Raw genomic sequence first — 17260 nt, 5'->3', positions numbered from 1 at the left:
CCTCGGGAGGTCCCGGGCTCGTCCTGCGTCTGCATGACGCTTTAGCGTGTCATCGTGTCGCCCCAGATTTTCCGTGTGAATCCATTGTTTGGTCTATTAGAAAAACTTCCCCACCACACGCTGGCGTGGGTTTCCATGAGGACAGAAAAATCTATACTTAAGGGCTGCTCAGTCCCATCCACAAGTCCTAACGTCAGCCCCTCCCTGCGGCGCTGGTGCAGACCCCGGTCCTCATGCACATTGGTCCTAAATGAGGGGCGATTTCATCCTAAGTCTAGTTCTTTTTTTTCTTCTGTTAGAAGTTTGCCTCTGGCCCCGGAGACGCCTCCTCTCGTCTGGCCTGTGGGATTGCTTCCGGCCCTTCTGCACCCTGGACATTCATGGCTGTAAAGGACTTGCTCTGCCCTCTCACGAAGCCTTGGTTCTAGTGCGGGACAGATGCAAACGCCCAATTCCAGGGGGGTGCTAATTGCTGTAATGAAAAGCAAAGCGGGGTAGAGGCCGGGTGGGCCCTGGCCCAGGACTTATCAGAGGCGCCGAGCGGAGAGCAGAGCCAGGAGCAATAGGCAGGCGGGCCCGGGGGCGCGGGTGTGCGGGGAACCCCGAGGCCGGAGCCCAGTGAGGGCCAGGTTGCTGGCAATTGAGATGTAAGAACATGGGAGAATTTAAATGTGTGTCAAGGTCCACTTATAGAAACTAAAGAATGCCTTCTACGATTTCTGCCTGAGAAACTGGGTGGATGGGTGGCTGATGGGAAAGATGGGGTTGTCTCCCCTAAAAGACTGAGTTTTAAGGGCAGAGATTGCATCTCCTTTGCAGTCCTGGCTCCCAGGTGACATCAGTAAATGTTGAACATGGCACTCCTCAAACAATCCTTCCTCCTCAGCCCATATCCCCAACTCAATCCCAATAAAAGCCACATTCAGTCCCTTCACTTACATGCAGAGTCCTGGGTCCAGCTGTCTACCCTTGTGAAATCATAAGGCCAGCTATGTGTTACTTCCAGGAGCTTGCCCCTGGAGGTTCCTCATACTCCCAGGCACATACAGGTGGGAGCCCGCTAGGCATGCTGGCCATGTACAGCTTTTGGGCAGTTGAGGAGCTGGCCATTGGAATGGTTTATTTCTTCTTTGTCTCCAGATCGCAACAGGGACCATGCAGTGCAGAGGGCCCTCCCCTCCCAGGACCATGACTGGCATTCGGCATTTCAGCTACACTCCTAGAGCTGGCTACCACACCCAGGATACCCCAAGTGAGAAAGGAGTATAACCAGCCTTACAAGGATCTCACCTGCCTATGTCCCCCACTCTGTTTCTCAACTGGGGTAAGGCCTCCAAGGGCCCTCTAGGGGCTCAGGTGTAACATCTGTTCTGCTTCCATCACCACCCATCCAGCAAATAAGCCAGGGCTACGTGACTCCTATCTCCACCACTCTTGTGAATCAGATCAGTGAACAGCACCAGGTACCTGTGTTAAATAGGAACACACTTGGATAAATGTGTTTTCCCAGCTAGCTTTTAATATAAACTTTCCCTAACACACTCATGCACTATGGCTGTTACTAAGCAACCTTGTCCTGAGGTGCAGGTCCCCATGCTCAGCTTCTGGGCATCTCAGCAGAAAGAAGCATGACTGGTGCTTACACTGTTAGATTATATGTTAATGCTCACATACTTTGCTTCCTTAAGTTCATGAAAAAAAGTTTCAATCAAGTGCTGTCTTGCTATAAATGAAGAGTTGAAATTCCTCTGTAACCTAACCTCTAGTTGTGGTTCCCAATGTATAATCTATTTTGTTTAGTAGAATGGTCATCCAGTGAGACTAGTCCTTGTCTCTCTGAGGTAGGGTCTCTGCCACCTAGGTCTGCTCCCTGGAAAGGCTGCCTGGACAGCTGATGGCACACCTGCTTGGTGGAATGTGGGTGTTGGCAGACCACAACCCAAGGAGAGCTGGCATCCTTCCAGGTGGTCATGACACTGGCTTCACCCACACAGAGGCCTCAGCTTTGGCCTTGGGGAAGCCGGCAGGAGAGGTGGGGTAGGTTGTCTTGCTTCCTGCTAACCCACGCCAGTTCATCCTGCACCCTCAGTGGTCTTTCCCTTTCCAAGTTCTAGGAATCGGATGACAGACTGACCTAAAAACCAACTCAGGTGCAGCTTTTCAAAGTAATGAATCAGGTAGGGCTTCTGATGTGGTTTCCGTTGCAGTTCATTTTAAACAGACATACAAAATATATTATTAAATGTATATTTTTAATAAAGCCAATAGTTAATTTACTTATAGGAGCTTTAAAAGTAAGATACAAAATGTAGAGTTCCAGTTTGGAAGCGTTGTAACTATTCACCAATGTCCTGCTGAGCAAGGCAGCATGCCCGGCCACGCAAAGGACACACACACGCTCACACACGCACACATATGCGCTTTGGAGAGACTCCTCTGCCAAGCGCAGCACCTGGAATTACCAGTGTTCAGAACGAGGCGGTGCCGAGAACACAGCACCTACCAGGAAATCACACGAACAGCTTCACACAGTCTCACAGCCCATGGAGATGCAATTACAAAACGTCTTAAGAAAAACAGACTAGAATGGGACAATTAGCAATGTTGATGTCAGCTGTGTTGGGGCATCAAGGACTGACCTCTGATCAGGGTGAGGTCTCGGGGAGGCACTATTAAAACAAGAGTACTTCAGTATAACAGAACTTGAAATACAGGGTACTGTGGACACATTACTAAAGGAAATAGAAAACTATCTTACAAGTCAAACAGCCACAAACAACTTCAACAAAGATTAGTGCACACACTGTGACGGCTAACACAGACAAGAGCCACGCAGGGTTGGTGCAAAGCACGTGCCTGAAAAAGTCTATGTACAAAATAGTTCTCTGTAAACATGGTGAGGTGAATGTTTGGAACCCACGGTGAAAGGATCATAAGTACAGGCAGCAATGGCATCCCCACACAGCACAGGACAACACCCAAGGCCTGGAAGCAGCCTGGCGACACAGTACTGAAAATTCAGATGGCTGGGCTCAGACACCCGAAGGGCCCTCTATAATTAGTGTGTATACATACATATATATATTTTTTCTTTTTGGTATTTTTTAAATATAAATTTACTTATATCTGTAGAAAATGAGAACATAAATGTGTTATTACAATCTTTGCTGGAAAAGGTTATATGGAGTTAGAAAGAATAAACCATTTATTAGTAGTTAACATATATTAAAATGGTTTAATGGTTTAAGAAAATATAAAAAAAATATTAATACTGTCAAACTTTCATACCAGAAAATATTACAGATTTTTCTCAATTAGACTTTTTCAAAGATGAAATATGAAAAATTTAAATAAGTTTTATATAAAGAACTTCAGTAACCTCAATTAATATATAGTGGGATATCTAGTCTATATAGATATATTTATTATTATTTCTCAATTTAAGCACCATTCAATTCTTCTGGATCCATTCTGGGTGGAAAATATCCCTAAATCCACAGGATGTTATTTATTTAATGGCACATTAACCAAAAATGAGGTGGGTTTCTTCTGTAAAGAAAATACTTTAAATTAATTCCTATCTATATCTTAATTGGTTTGTCTTGAGCCAGCTCACAAAAGTTACTGCAATTTCAAGTGCAGGTGTCTCTGTGCAGCCCCTTGACCACCCCCCACATCTGAGACTGTACTGAAGCCTCTGGCCATGTGTGGAAGGACATGAGAGGAACAGGTGTATCTCTATCCTGCACAGACAGCAGCCAGCTGGCTCATCTCCAGGCACCATCAGGAATATGCCTCCGATATCAGTTTTATGACCTTGCCTTTGTAAATCTGATAAAGGCTGCACTCCCTGGGTGCTGCTGGGGTGGTGAGGGGCTGCCCACACACACAAAACCCAGGTGATTGCCTCTGATCACAAATATTCTATATGTTGCCCATTTTGTATAAGCTTAAATAAAAATAGTGTTGAACAAACCTCCAGCCGCTATATTTGTTATCTTAAAAACTTCAATGCATTTTAGGCAGGAGATGTTTTAACTAAAAACCTACATGAAAAATAGCTATAAAATACAGTGATTGGTGTGGTCATCACTCAATGTGTTAAGGGGAGGTTTCAGAAGAATGGTCAGTTTTGCAGTCAGCCTTCAGGCCTGATGCCTTTCCAGCACACATAGTGGGACTACAAACTTGAGAGCTATTTCTCAGAGTGTGGCCTGTGGCCCAACTGCATCAGAATCACCAGAAGTGCTTATTAAGCTCGAAGATCCAGCATTTCCCTGAGGAGGGTCAGAGACCTCCATCTTCAGCTGGCCCTCCAGGGGTCTGATGCCTCCAAAGTTTGAGAAGCTAGGCCTTAAAGGCTTGGAGCTGCCAACCACCCTATCCCCAAGGATCCCTGCCTGGGACAGGGGTGCACTGGTCCTCTGGGGGGCTGTGCTAGTCAGCCCTGGGATGGGACACTTGCCCCAACAGCTTTGGGCAGGCAGGCTGGCTAGCCTGGGTCAGTACTGGGGCAAGTAGGCTGGCCTGCGCTCAGCCTTCCCGGGGAAGGCCTTGAAGCCCTTGGGCGCTGCCTTGTGTGCTGGTGGGGGTGGAGGCTGCGGTGGGGTCTGCACATAGGTGAAGGAGGCGGTGCTGCAATCGCTGGTTGCAGCCCACACCGGGGACTGCAGCATCTGCATGGTGTCGTTCCACTGGCTGCCAGGGCTGGCGACTGCATAGAGTGGTGCGCCTGGGCTAGGCAGTGTGCTGGGCAGTGGAGAAGGGTGTTGCCAGGGTGCTTTGGGTGGCCACGTTTTGGTTTTGTTATCCTGAGAGACAGAAGAAGGTTCTTAGTGGCATTTCTGTAATTATAATCTTTCCCACCTCCCCAGATCTCTGGCCCTACTCTCACCTGGGAGACAGGGTGAGAGCCTCTCCCATTCCCACAGCCCTGGAAGAGCACTGTCCAAGAGAACTTGCAGTGACAGAAATGCTGTCTGCACTGCTCAGTACAGCAGCCATTCTCCAGTTATGGCCAGTGCAACCAAGGAACTCAACTTTCATTTATATTAATATCAATTCTAATAGCTACATGTGGCTAGCGGCTATCCTATCAGACAGCAGACAGCACAGTCCCAGAGCTCCCTCTACATATGGCCTGAGTCAGCTGAGCTGGCTGATCGTTTAGACAAAATCATGGGGGAAAAAGTTGTTTACCACAAACAAAGACCCCATCATTTCTTTGATGCCCTCTTAAAACTTCAACTTTGGTCTCTGGCTGGGTGCTCGGTTGGAGCGTTGTCCTGCATATCAAAAGGTTGTGAATTCGATTCCCAATCAGGGCACATACCTAGGTTGCAGGTTTGATCCCCAGTAGGGGGGAGTTCAGGAGGCAACTGATCAATGTTTCTCTCTCTCTCCCCCTTTCTCTCGCTCTGAAAATCAATAAACGTATCCTTGTGTAAGAATAAAATAAGTGAATAAAAAAAATTCAGCCTTGGAACCTTGCTCATGGTCTGTATCCTACAGGGCCAGCCCTCCATGGCCAGAGCAGAGCCCACAATACCTGATTCCCGTCCTCCACTGTGGTAAGAAGGGGTGGTGAGGGCAGCGTGCTGGTCTCCTGCTCTCCGCTGCTGTGTTTCCTGAAAGAACCAAAAGCCCAGGGTAGTGGTTGCCTGGCCTCGTGTCCAGCTTACCTCCAGGAGGCACCCTGTCCACTTGGCTCTGGCATCTGGGGCACTGACTCCAGTGTGTGTGTGTGGGGGGCGGTGCTTGGGAACACAGTGCGCAGGGGGATAGGTGAGTCACCATCGAATGCTGCACTCCCATAAGCCATCACAGATCACAGGGCACGAGGACAAACACTGACTGACTCAGCTGCTCTCTGAGTCCATCAGCTCTGGCCTTTTGTTAATTTATTCAACAGATACTGACTGATCATTTACCATGCAGTGTGGATAGGTGACTAAAAACAAAAAAGCCTGTTCAGTTTCACAACTGACATGGAAAGGTTTGTTATAATGTTGATGGAAGCAGGCTCACAGCCAGGTAAATCAGTCTGTCAGCGCTCCCGCATGCAGACAGTCTCCGCAGAGGGGGTGCTATAAGTGACTTCTTAGATCTAACTGGCCTCTCTGATTTCCCATGACTCAAACAGAAGTCTTCACCTCCACCCCTGGCTCCACCCTGCTTCTCCTGCAGTCCCCGAAGTCCAGGTTCGCGGCACCCCTTTCACACAGAAACATGTTCAGGCCAGAAACTTGCCCATCACCCTGACGCTTCTCTCTCACACACCCACTGCCAATACCTCACCAGTTGCTCCCTCACTGTGTTCAGCTTTCTGCTCATCAGAGGCCTCCCTGAATCCAATTCTAAAAACAAAATCCACTTGGTCCCCTGCACTCTCTGCCCTCAAACCCTGGTTTATTTTTCTTTACAGCATCTAACCCAACCTGACATATTTTGTTGGTTTTTTTTGGTAATCTGCCTTCCTGCAATAGAATATAAATTCCACAAGGAAACGGACTTGTTTTGTTTGCTGCTACATCACCAGTGGCTGGTACATGACAGGTGCCAATGAATGAAAGAATGAACGAATGAATGACTTTAACTTCTCTGAGACTGTTTCTTCACCTATGAATTGCAGATAAAACAGTACTTGTATAATACGGTGGTTGCTATGGGCTGAATTGTGTTACCCCCACCCCCCAATTCATATGTTGACCCCAAATTCATATGCTGAAGTCCTAACTCCCAGTACTTCATACTGTGAGAAAATAAATTTTTGTTGTTTAAGTCCCCAGTCTGTGGGACTTTGTTATGGTAGCCCTAGCAATAAATATAGTGGTTGTGAGAACTGAGTGAGAAAATGTACGTAAATGCTTACCCAGGACCTGGTACACAGAAAGCACCCTAGTTTGTATTAGCAATCACTGTCATCACCGCTGTTACCACTCCTGACTCAGGTACCGTTCCCTCTTCACCTACTCACCCCCCACTGCTTAACCACTGAAGCCTGACACCGCCCACAAGGGCCGTGCAACCTGCCTCCCTCTCCAGCCACAGCATGACTTCCGATGCCCAAGCAGCCCTGCGAGCTCCTTCCTGCCCACATCCTTTGGGCCACTGCTTCCTCACACCCACAACATCCCTCTACTTCTTTGTAATCAAATTCTCTTATTTCAGGGCCCATTTTAATTTGTAACTGCTTCTGAAAACTTCTTAGATCTGAATATACTATATTACTATTTTTTTCAACTTTGGAATACCATTCTGAGGTCATTTTATCCAGCTCCACCTCCACAAGGAAACTGAGGGCCAGCCTGGACCAGGCCTTTGTTTGGAGCTGCCAAGCTTGTTGGTGAGTCCTGATTAGAACTTGCTTGTTCTGGTCCTGCTCCCTGCCCCTCCTCCCTCAAAGGCTGCCTCCTGCAAGGCACAGACCAACATCAGCAGATTCTGTTTCAGAATCCTCCCCTGCCCTACACACTGGTATTTTTTGGTTACCACTGGCATGAGACTGTTCTGCCAGCAAAAACTCAACCCAATGTTAAGTCACTTGGGCTACAAGCCTGTGTGTGGCCCCATGGAGGCCTCACCCAGGCAGTGCTGGAAAAGACCCGCTGCCTTTCTCAGTCAAGGACGGCTGCGAACAATGAGGCTCTGGAACCCTCCAGGGGAATAAGCTGTAGATCGTTCATGTGCCCTCTGCCCTTTGATTCAGAAATTCCTTCGTACCTTCTCTGCTTGACAGCAGCGACGAGGTCAGGCCCTGAAAACATGGAGAACAAGCTGTCTCCATTGGCGAAGGATGTCTCATCACTCGAGCTGGCTGAGTCTCCCTGAGTTCCCGACCAGCCGCTGTGCAGGCCGTCCCTGAAAGCCAAAGACAGAAGCTGGGCCTGCACCTCCCATAGTCAGCCTGGACACTGGCTGGACAGCCCAAGGCCAGCCGCAGCCCCAACCAAGCTCTAAAAGAGCAGTCTTTACTCTCCACTCATCTCACACCAAATAGTGGTTTCTTATCTCTTATACGCAGGTCCCCGTGTAAGTGGACCTGTGCAGCTCACACCTGCGTCGTTCAAGGGTCAACTGTATTTTCGATCCATGGTTAGGAATCCATGTATGTGGAGAGCCAGCTTAAATTATGTGCGGATTTTCGACCGCACAGTGGGTTGGCGTCCCTAACCCATGTTGTTCAAGGGTCAACTGTAATACATATGCATCACTGCCCTTCACTCCTCTCAGAAGCCTGTGGTTTACACAGGAAACTCACTTCAGCAAACAAAAAGTTGAGGTGGTCTTTAGCAGTCTAGATTTATTAACCAGGTAGCACTAAGGGATGTGAAAAAAAATCAATCCCCAGTTGTCTTTATGATGAAAATCCAAAATTATCTTCACACACTGGAATCTGATCCACATACTTTTGCCTTTTGTAAGCTATGAGGATCACATTACATAAATCACATAGGTTTCATACACATGCTCATTTCAGCATAAAGACCACGTGAAACATGCAATTTCTTTACAAACACTATAAAATGTCTAAGGCAGAACAGTCTGTCTTGAAAATCAGTTTTATACCAATGGTGTGTTCACAGGGACACATTGTGCCATCTGGCATCCCACAGTCAGTCACAAAACCCTGCCCTCTGAAGGTCTGACCATGTGTCAGTCTCACAAGTGGGCTTGGAATTGAACTGCTTGATAAGAGTGCACAAAGGCCCCATGGGGGACACCCAGCACTCACCCTTCTGTGAAGAACTCTGGGAAAGGCCAGGTCCGATGGGCATCATCCATGGGTGGCCAGTGTCCCCGGGGGTTGCCTGGGCGGCGACCATGTTGGACTTGCCGCTTCTGCTGCATTGCCTGGCTCACTCCTGCCACGTAGCGTGCAAACTCAGGGTCTGAACCGACTGTGTTGAGATAAAGGGATAAACAGGGTTTGGAGCCAAATTGGCCTCATTTCTTTTGCTACTTTCTGAGGATGTGCTGGTCACACACAGTGAAAAGTGGTAAGGGGCTGCTAGGCCTGTGGCCAGAGTTGGCTGCAGGATTTGCCTAGCAGTCTGCAATGGCGAGCTGGGGCCTTCAGCACACAGGTCTGAAGTTCACCTACGGTATGTGCACAGGGACTGTCAGGAAGGCTTATGCCCAGGACAGAGGCAGGCTGAATGCGATCGAAAGACAGAAAGAACACAAAAGGTTTGTTTTATCTATGACTAAATATTAAAGACAAATATTACATATGTAACAACTTGGAAAATCAGGATGATCAGCCCACTGATAACCTCGAAGTTATCAAAGCATCAGGGTCAGCCAGACAGAGAATATATGCCATTCCCACTTGGGGCCAACTCTGATCAAATACCTTCCTGGATATTGGATGGCAAATCTGCTCATTCAGTCTGAAGATAAGAGTGGTAATAAATAACATGAAATTTCAGGATGTATTAAGAGGTAGCTGGGAACATACTGGACAGAGCTGAGTAAGGATGTGCAAGGGCATTAAAAGCTAGAGGAAAAACAGCACAGAAGGTATTTAGAGAAAGAGTCAAACAAAAAGCTACGGCAGGAAAATACCTATGGGTCACAAACTATCACAGGCCCTACAAAGTCCTCAGTGATTACATTTCTGTTACAACCCTGAGGTGGGGAGGGGGACTCACGTACCTGCAGGATCAAAAGGCAGAATCTCTCCCAACATTCCAAAGACTCCATCACTTTGGTCACGGTTTGGCCAGGTATTATTTCTAGGTCCTTGCGGCTTCTGCCCCAAAACCTCTGACATCATGTTATCCATATAGCTGCTCACCAGACCCAAGCTGTACAAGTCAGAACTGAGATCAGACATGCCAGGCCACTGGCCAAGAGGAGACAGACCCGCTCCAACGGGCTGTGCTGGCTGCTGGGATGAGCCATGTACCCATTTCCCAGGTGCCCGAGGCTGGGGTGGGGGCTGCTGTGGTCCAATGGGTTGGAGAAGGTGTTGGTAGTATGGGACCTGGGGCTGTTGTTGCTTTGGGGACTGCTGCTGAGGTGCCAGGCCTGGCTGGGGTGTCAGAGGTGTGTGTGCCCCAGCCTGGGGTGGCCGTGGTGGAGGGGGTGCGGGCAGTGGTGGCTGTTGTGGCTGCATGGCTCCTGCCTTCTGTTCAGTCACCACGGCTGTGGCAGCAGAATTACGCCTTGTCACTAATGGGGAGCCCTGATGTGACTGGCCCATATTAAAGCCCGAGAGAAAATCTATCACCTCCTGCATTTCCTGATCTGTTGGTAAGTTCATACCCTTCTCGTCCTTGCCATCATCCCCCTGCAGAAAGTTGTCACGCCTCTCCATGAGAAAACCATTGGCCATTTGGTCACTGGAATTCTGAGCTGACTGTGAAGGGTCCGTAGTCCTGGGAAAATTACCAATGTTCAAAATGCTTTGTAGCCTTGAGTCAATATTACTGGGCATTTTGGCCTTCTCTTCTGAACACCCAGCTATGAAGATGTTTTTGGAAGGGGTATTTAGGATGGAATAATTTGTGCTGCTGCCAGAGCTGGTACATGAAGCTTTCTTGGTGAAGCGGGATGTCAGCTTGGAGAATGTCTTCTGCAGGCCACCTGAAGGTTTGTTTCCATTTCCAGAAGGGAGGTCAGCTTGATTCCCAAAATCACAGATCTCCCTTTGAAGCTGGATCTGTATGCAGGGTAAAGCTTGTTCCCTGTTTAAACAGAAATGTATTTTTTTAAAAAGACAAATATGCAAATTGGACAATGAAATGGATTTCTTTGTATTTAAGAAAGACTTAAAGAACAAGAAAAGACCTCTCTGGGTGGTATTAGGTTCACTTACTTTATAGGTAAGTAAATGAACACCCAAGAGTTTTAAGTGTATATAATTTAAGTACTTGCTATCTACATGTATTATAAAGAAATCTACAGTGTCTAACATAGGGCTATGAAAACTATACAGGATTCTGGCCTGAGGAGTTTGAGCAAAACCCTTTAACTGCAGAACAGGAAAGCAAAGCATGGCTAGAGCGGGGGATGTCACTAGCAGAGGCCTGGACAACAGGGACTGAGAGTCTGGCAGATCTAACAGATGGACAATGGACAAGTCCACACAGCAAAGAGGGGTGGGTGGGCAGGACTCACGGACACTAGGCAAATATGTGTTTGGAAATAATTTACACAGTGCCAAGAATAGATGGTTGTTACTTCCTAAGTTTTCCAAGCACACTTTTCCAGGACTGAAAGAGAGCCCTACAGATAGGAAGGGCACTGGGTGGGAGCTGAGGCAAGTAACAGCTGGAGCAACCCTGGATGAGCCACCTTACTGCTCGGGACCTCCTAGTGTTCATGAGTTAACAAAGGGGAGGACACATGGCTAGATGTTCAAGGTCCCGCCCTGTTCTAAGGCTAACAATTCACAAAGAGATAACTTTGCAAGTGTCAGTTCCTTTCAAATATAAATAAAGTTTATGCAGCATATAAGTAAATTTTCTAAACATTTCTTTGCTCTTAGTTCATAAGGAGAATATGAATTGGGTTAAAATCCTTTTGATGGACTTATTCTCAAATGATAAAACAAACGAAAGCAAAAATGTTAACAAAATGGGGAGTCTGGGTAAAGGGTGCAGAGCAATTCTCTGGACTATTCTTGTAACTTTTTTGTAAGTTTGAAATTATTACCCCCAAAAAGTTACCAAAATATTTTCTTTCTTATGTACTCACATACTATGAGTGACATAGTCCCTAGGTGTGGACCTTGGAATGCAAACCAATTCAAGTGACCAGCGAGGATACCAACCTCCCTGCCCTCCAGCGGCTGAGGTCCAGCACAGCCGTGTAGAGCACGTCCACCAAGCCCAGGGTCTTCTCGGGATCTAGGCTTCTTTGCAGCAGGGACATGGTAGCGGGGTCTTCTTTCAGGCACCTGGGCACAAACCAGGATGCATTAGTCTGGGCTGCACTTCTCTGCAAAAGTGTTCCAAGTAGGCCTTATACAAAAGGCTACACTTTTTTATATATATATACTTTTGCACTGAATACAAATTCAGTAACTGTAAGGACATTTAGAGAATGACAGGGCTAACACTAAAACCTGCTGCTCTGCAAAAGGAGGAGGAAGCAAGAGGGTCTGGAGTGAGGATGGGTTTCAATTATCTAGTTCCCAATGACCTCTCACTGTCCAACATGGGCTGCGGCCCTTCCTTTCCTCCCTACCCTGCTGAGATTCTGTGGTCTGGCACAGCATCTAGCCCTGTGCAAACTCTTTCTACAACACCCCTGCCCCTCTCTTCCTCTACACCTGTACCCAAGAAACTGAGGGTCAACAGAGGAGAAAAACCCGCACAGTAAGCCCCCTGGACTCAATGTAAATTTCAGGTAAGGGACAAACATGGCCTTCCCAGAAGTTAATTTTTTTCCTTTTCCAAGATGAAAAGGAAAAAAATTCCTTCACCCCTTGTCTCTCCTCAAAGCTCCGCCATCCCTGCCACCTTGCCCATTCCTTCCTATCTCAACTGTCATTTAACTGAGAAAACACAGAGATGAGATCTACTCCATCTCAACTCACCACTAATTCCACCACCTCTCCAGTGTCCCTGCCCACATTGCCCGCCTCTCTCTCCCATCACAGTGGAACACAGGCCCTGCTCTTACCACAGGCTGACCTCTACCTGAGTGCTGCATGCCACCCTCTGGCTTTCCCAAGGACCCCTCTCAGGCAATCACCCCATGCTGCCCCTGTGATACTCTCTTTGGCAAACAAACCAGTCTTGTGCAGGAGAGGCCTGGGGAGGGGGCGGGAGTGGGGTAGAGAGGGTCAATGGGGGGGACGGGGACACATCTGTAATACTTCAACAATAAAGATAAACTGAAAAAACAAACCAACTAGTCTCATCAACCATCTTCTCTTAGCTCCCCATTCCCTTCCAAATACTGTCCCAATTCGCTGCTCCCCATTTTAGCAAAACACATTGTCTCCTCCTATTCTCCTCTCATTCCACTCTGACTGAGCTTTTATCCCCATAACCCCACTGAAATAACCTTTTGTTGTTGTTAATCCTCTCCTGAGGATATTCCTTCCATTGATTTCCAGAGAGAGTGGAAGAGACGGAAGGAGGGAGGACGGGAGGGAGGGGGAGAGAGAGAGGGAGAAACACTGATGTGGGAGGGACACATTGATTGGTTGCCTCCAGCACACACCCTGACTAGGGCTGGGGATTGAACCTGCAACCCAGGTACATGCCCTTGATCAGGAATTGAACCGATGACACTTCAGTGCATGGGCCGACGCTCTAACCACTGAACAACACCTGCCAGGGCTCCACTAAAATAACTTTTATCAAACAGCTTAGATCTTACCAAAGTCAGGGTCAGTTACCTGTCCCCACCTTAGTCTCTCAGCAACACTGTGCATGTTTCTTTCCCCCTGGATCACTGTCTCCTGCAGCTTCAGTGATCGCAAACTTGCTCGTTTCCTTCCACCTGCCTGGCAGCTCCTTGGCCTCCCCCGCTGACTTCCATCCTGTCCCTGCCTCTGTACTGTGGCATGCTCCAGGCTTTGTCCTCACTCCATAGACTGTACCTGGTCCTGAGACCCCATAGGCCACCCCACACTGAAGACTCCCACATTTCCCTCACCAGCCCAGACCTTCCTCCTGAACCCCACTCTCATGGATCCAATCGCATACTTGCCATCTCTCCTTGCACACCTAACAGGCGCTCAAAGGTAGCCTGGTTACCACTACTGATTCCTCTCTTCCCCGCAAACCCCATTCTGATTCCTACAGACTTCCTCAATAAGTGAACAACACAGCTGCCTACCCCAGACCTATAAGCCACCTCTAGCTCCCTCGTATCCTGCATTAATCTATTAGCAAATCCTGACAGCTCTTCTTCCAAAACAGTCTGCATCCAAGCTCTTCTCACCACCTCTCTTATTACTGCTCCACTCCGAGAAACCACCACCACCTATGTCTCAGGATCAACCTCCCAACTGGTCTCCTTTTCTCCTCTCTGGTCCCTCCAAGGCCCACCCTCCACACAGCAGCCAGAGTGAGCCTCCTACACCACAAAGGAGAACTCATCACGCCCATTTAAAACCCTCTACATGCAGACCATCTCCACCAAAAGGCGTTTTCTGAGCGGGAGAAGCAGAAAGATGTCTATCTGCTCCTGGGCACTCAGGAGTTAAATGATGAGATCAATACTTGTGAAGCCACCCTGAGAAGACAGTACCACTCTCCAAATGACTTTGGCATGAGAAGAAATATATCTGTGAGACTGTGAGCTGGCCAGTTTCAGGAACACTGGAAAAGGCAGCAAGGCAAGTTCTGAGAGTGCCCCACCAGTCCCTGGACTCCTAAGAGAGAATCTCAGCCAGTGCACCCGGCCAAGGTTCACACACCAAATCCTCTCAGCTTGGAATTGCTGATCATTAGCACACACTTTCTCTATGCCACCAAGCCAACTTCTGTTTGTGATATGGCTGGTCACATGTATTTGCCCATGAGGAGAGCATTTGCTGGTCATGCAGAAAGGAGTACTATAGTTCCTGGTGATAATAATCTCTTTCTGAAAATCAACAAACTAGCATTTTTATTTTACTCATCAGTTTTGAGAGCAGTCCCTTTAAGAGACTAAACCTGGCCCAACTGGTGTGGCTCAGTGGTTGAGCATTGACCTATGCTCCAGGAGACAGGTTCAATTCCCTGTCAGGGCACATGCCCAGGTTTCAGGATTGATCCCCAGCAGGGGGCGTGCAGGAGGCAGCCGATCAATGACTCTCTCTCATCATTGATGTTTCTATCTCTCTCCCTCTCCCTTCCTCTCTCTCTGAAATCAATAAAGATATATTAAAAAAATAAAAAGACATTAAAAAAAAGAGAGAGACTAAACCTATTCTTTTCACAGATCACTCAAACTTGCTTAAAACCCTTTACCTGTTCTTAGATAAACATCCAAGTCCCTTAGGGACCCTGCAAGTCCTGGCTTCTCCCCCACTCCCCCCCTTCATCAGCACCTACCCTCTCTCTCCAGCCATGCAGGGCCACTCCTCAGGCCTTTGCTGTTCCTTCTGCCTGGAATGCTTCCCCCACCTACTCTCCGCATGGCCAGCTCCTCTTAAATGTCACATCCTCGAAGAGGCCCTTCATGACTGACCTCCTCACCCAAAACAGCCTCTCCCCCAGTTATTCTCTATCATCTGACATCATTCTACTCTCATTCCCTTCATACACTCGCCAGTGTTTGAACTTAGCTCTTATGCTTGTTAGCCCTTTCCTCCCTGCCCCCATTACAACGTCAGCTCAGTTAGAAGGAGGGTCCCTGCCTGTCTTGCTCATGATTAAACACTCCCAGAGCCCAGGCAGTGTCTGTAACATAGCAGGTATTTTGTAAGTATTTGTTGAAAGAAAAATGGATAGCTTAAGTATGACAGTTTAAAAATCTAAGTATTACTTTGTTTGGGGAAAAACATCTGGCAGCAAGGAATATAATAAATTCTTCCCTGGCTTTGCTAACAATTTCATTTTCCTGACAGTGGAGTAAAGTAATCACCTCTGTTTGAGTCCGTCTGTCTCAACATGCACATATTTTATAACTTGAGAGAAACAAATAAAACTTTGTATTTTTACCAAAAGAAACCAGCAGAGGGAGCCCCTCCAAAGAAACACTGCCCAGAAGGTCTTTCATAGAGGTATAATGAATTATAAAAGAAATCAATCATACAGTTTTGAAAGTTAACTGAAGTGTTAACCATTTCAGCACTAGCTGTTTATATTCACCCAGTTATCCAAAAGTTCAAACTGGTGTTTTTTTCTAAATAAGAATCCTGGTTAAACTGAGTATTTTTCTTTTTTTTTAAGAGAATTTAAAAAATTACTGATTGATCTTAGAGAGAGGAAGGGAGAGAGAAGGAGACAGAGATGATTAGATAGATAGATAGATAGATAGATAGATAGATAGATAGATAGATAGATAGATAGATAGATAGATAGACAGATAGACAGATCGATTTGTTGTTCCACTTATTTATGCACTTATTTATGCATGTATTGGTTGACTGCTGTATGTGCCCTGACTGGGGATCGAACCTGTAACCTTGGCATATGGGGACAATACTCTAACCAACTGAGCTAGCCGGCCAGGGTACGCTGAATATTTTTCAATAAAAACTTGAACTGGAAAACAAATTAAGAATTTGGGAATACAAAAATCTTATAGAAAAGTGAGCTTTATATTTATTGTCTGATAGGAATAAAAATACGTATATAAATTACCATTCATTTCAGGAAATAGTACACCATCTGAATAATCAGATTATAAGTTTTGGTGGTAGTGGGGAACTCACAGATGGGAGATTTGGGAACATGAAGTGAACTGCCAAGCCCTACTTGAAATATCAATTAGTTCTAAAACTCGGGGCAGAATCTACCACTGGACCCTCACATTTTAAGGAGAAATGGTTTAAATACAATTTGCATTACCCAGCCCCCACTTCAGTCCGTACAGGCACCAACAATGCCACTGTTTCTCACTCTCTCTATCTGTTCCTACCCACATGCTTTAAATAACTACGTTTACATAGTTAAATATTCATTCAGATGATAATTTTAATAGCAAAGTCTTCCAATAAATGTTTAATTTTTGCTGTTTACTGATAAAGCTACGATGCTGATCCTTATAGCTGAATTGGTATGGACATCACCAGGATAAATCCCTCCTGGTGGAACTGTGGAACTCCTGAGGTCATATCCCATTTTTAGGCCTCTGATATATTAAACTGACCTCCAGAAAGGCTGTGTGATTTATTCAATAACTTCTGTGCCTGTTTCTGTATAATCTGGCCCAAATATAGAATTATTATTCTAAAACAATTTAACATGATGGGCAGAATGGCATCGCAGCTTCTTTGCTTTGCCTTTGTTAGGTGAGGTTACACATTTTCTCCAAGTATTTGTTTACTATGTATCTTCTGATTTACCTGTTCATGCACTTTGTCCACTTTCTTACTGGTCTGTAGGAGCATTAAAATTAAAAATGGTTTCGTCTGTTCCCTGATTTGCAATGACACTGGGTATGTAATGACATGAACTTAAGATCATCAGAGTTGTCGGAATAGACAAAGGTGGAGAAGGAATTCTATGTTCTGGACTCAGCTTTACAGAAACACTGGGTGACCTAGAGAAAATTATATACTCTGTTTAAAAGCTGTGGGTGCATTAACAAAGAAAAGACAATACCCCTAAACCCACGTAAGCAGAAGACATGTCCTGTTGGCTTG

At 46.6% G+C, this 17260-nt stretch overlaps 1 protein-coding gene across 7 annotated transcripts in view; it reads right to left on the bottom strand.

The window, feature by feature from the left end:
• Window positions 1-2233: 2233 nt before the first annotated feature.
• Window positions 2234-17260, bottom strand: part of GARRE1 (granule associated Rac and RHOG effector 1) — a 76646-nt gene continuing 61619 nt past the window's right edge. For all 7 annotated transcript variants that reach the window (XM_081117920.1, XM_081117916.1, XM_081117915.1 and 4 more), the window contains 6 exons: window positions 11780-11905; window positions 9658-10691; window positions 8735-8900; window positions 7723-7860; window positions 5549-5627; window positions 2234-4811 (listed from right to left, as the gene is read on the bottom strand). In XM_081117920.1, the coding sequence (XP_080974046.1) occupies window positions 4503-4811; window positions 5549-5627; window positions 7723-7860; window positions 8735-8900; window positions 9658-10691; window positions 11780-11905 (1852 nt within the window). In that variant the 3' untranslated portion in view covers window positions 2234-4502. The remainder of the gene's footprint in view (window positions 4812-5548; window positions 5628-7722; window positions 7861-8734; window positions 8901-9657; window positions 10692-11779; window positions 11906-17260) is intronic.

This window comes from Miniopterus schreibersii (assembly GCF_964146895.1).
Source record: "Miniopterus schreibersii genome assembly, chromosome: 18".
Classification (NCBI taxonomy): Eukaryota; Metazoa; Chordata; class Mammalia; order Chiroptera; family Miniopteridae; genus Miniopterus; species Miniopterus schreibersii.
The sequence above is the reverse complement of the archived record's forward strand: the minus strand, read 5'-3'. Positions and strand labels throughout refer to the sequence as shown.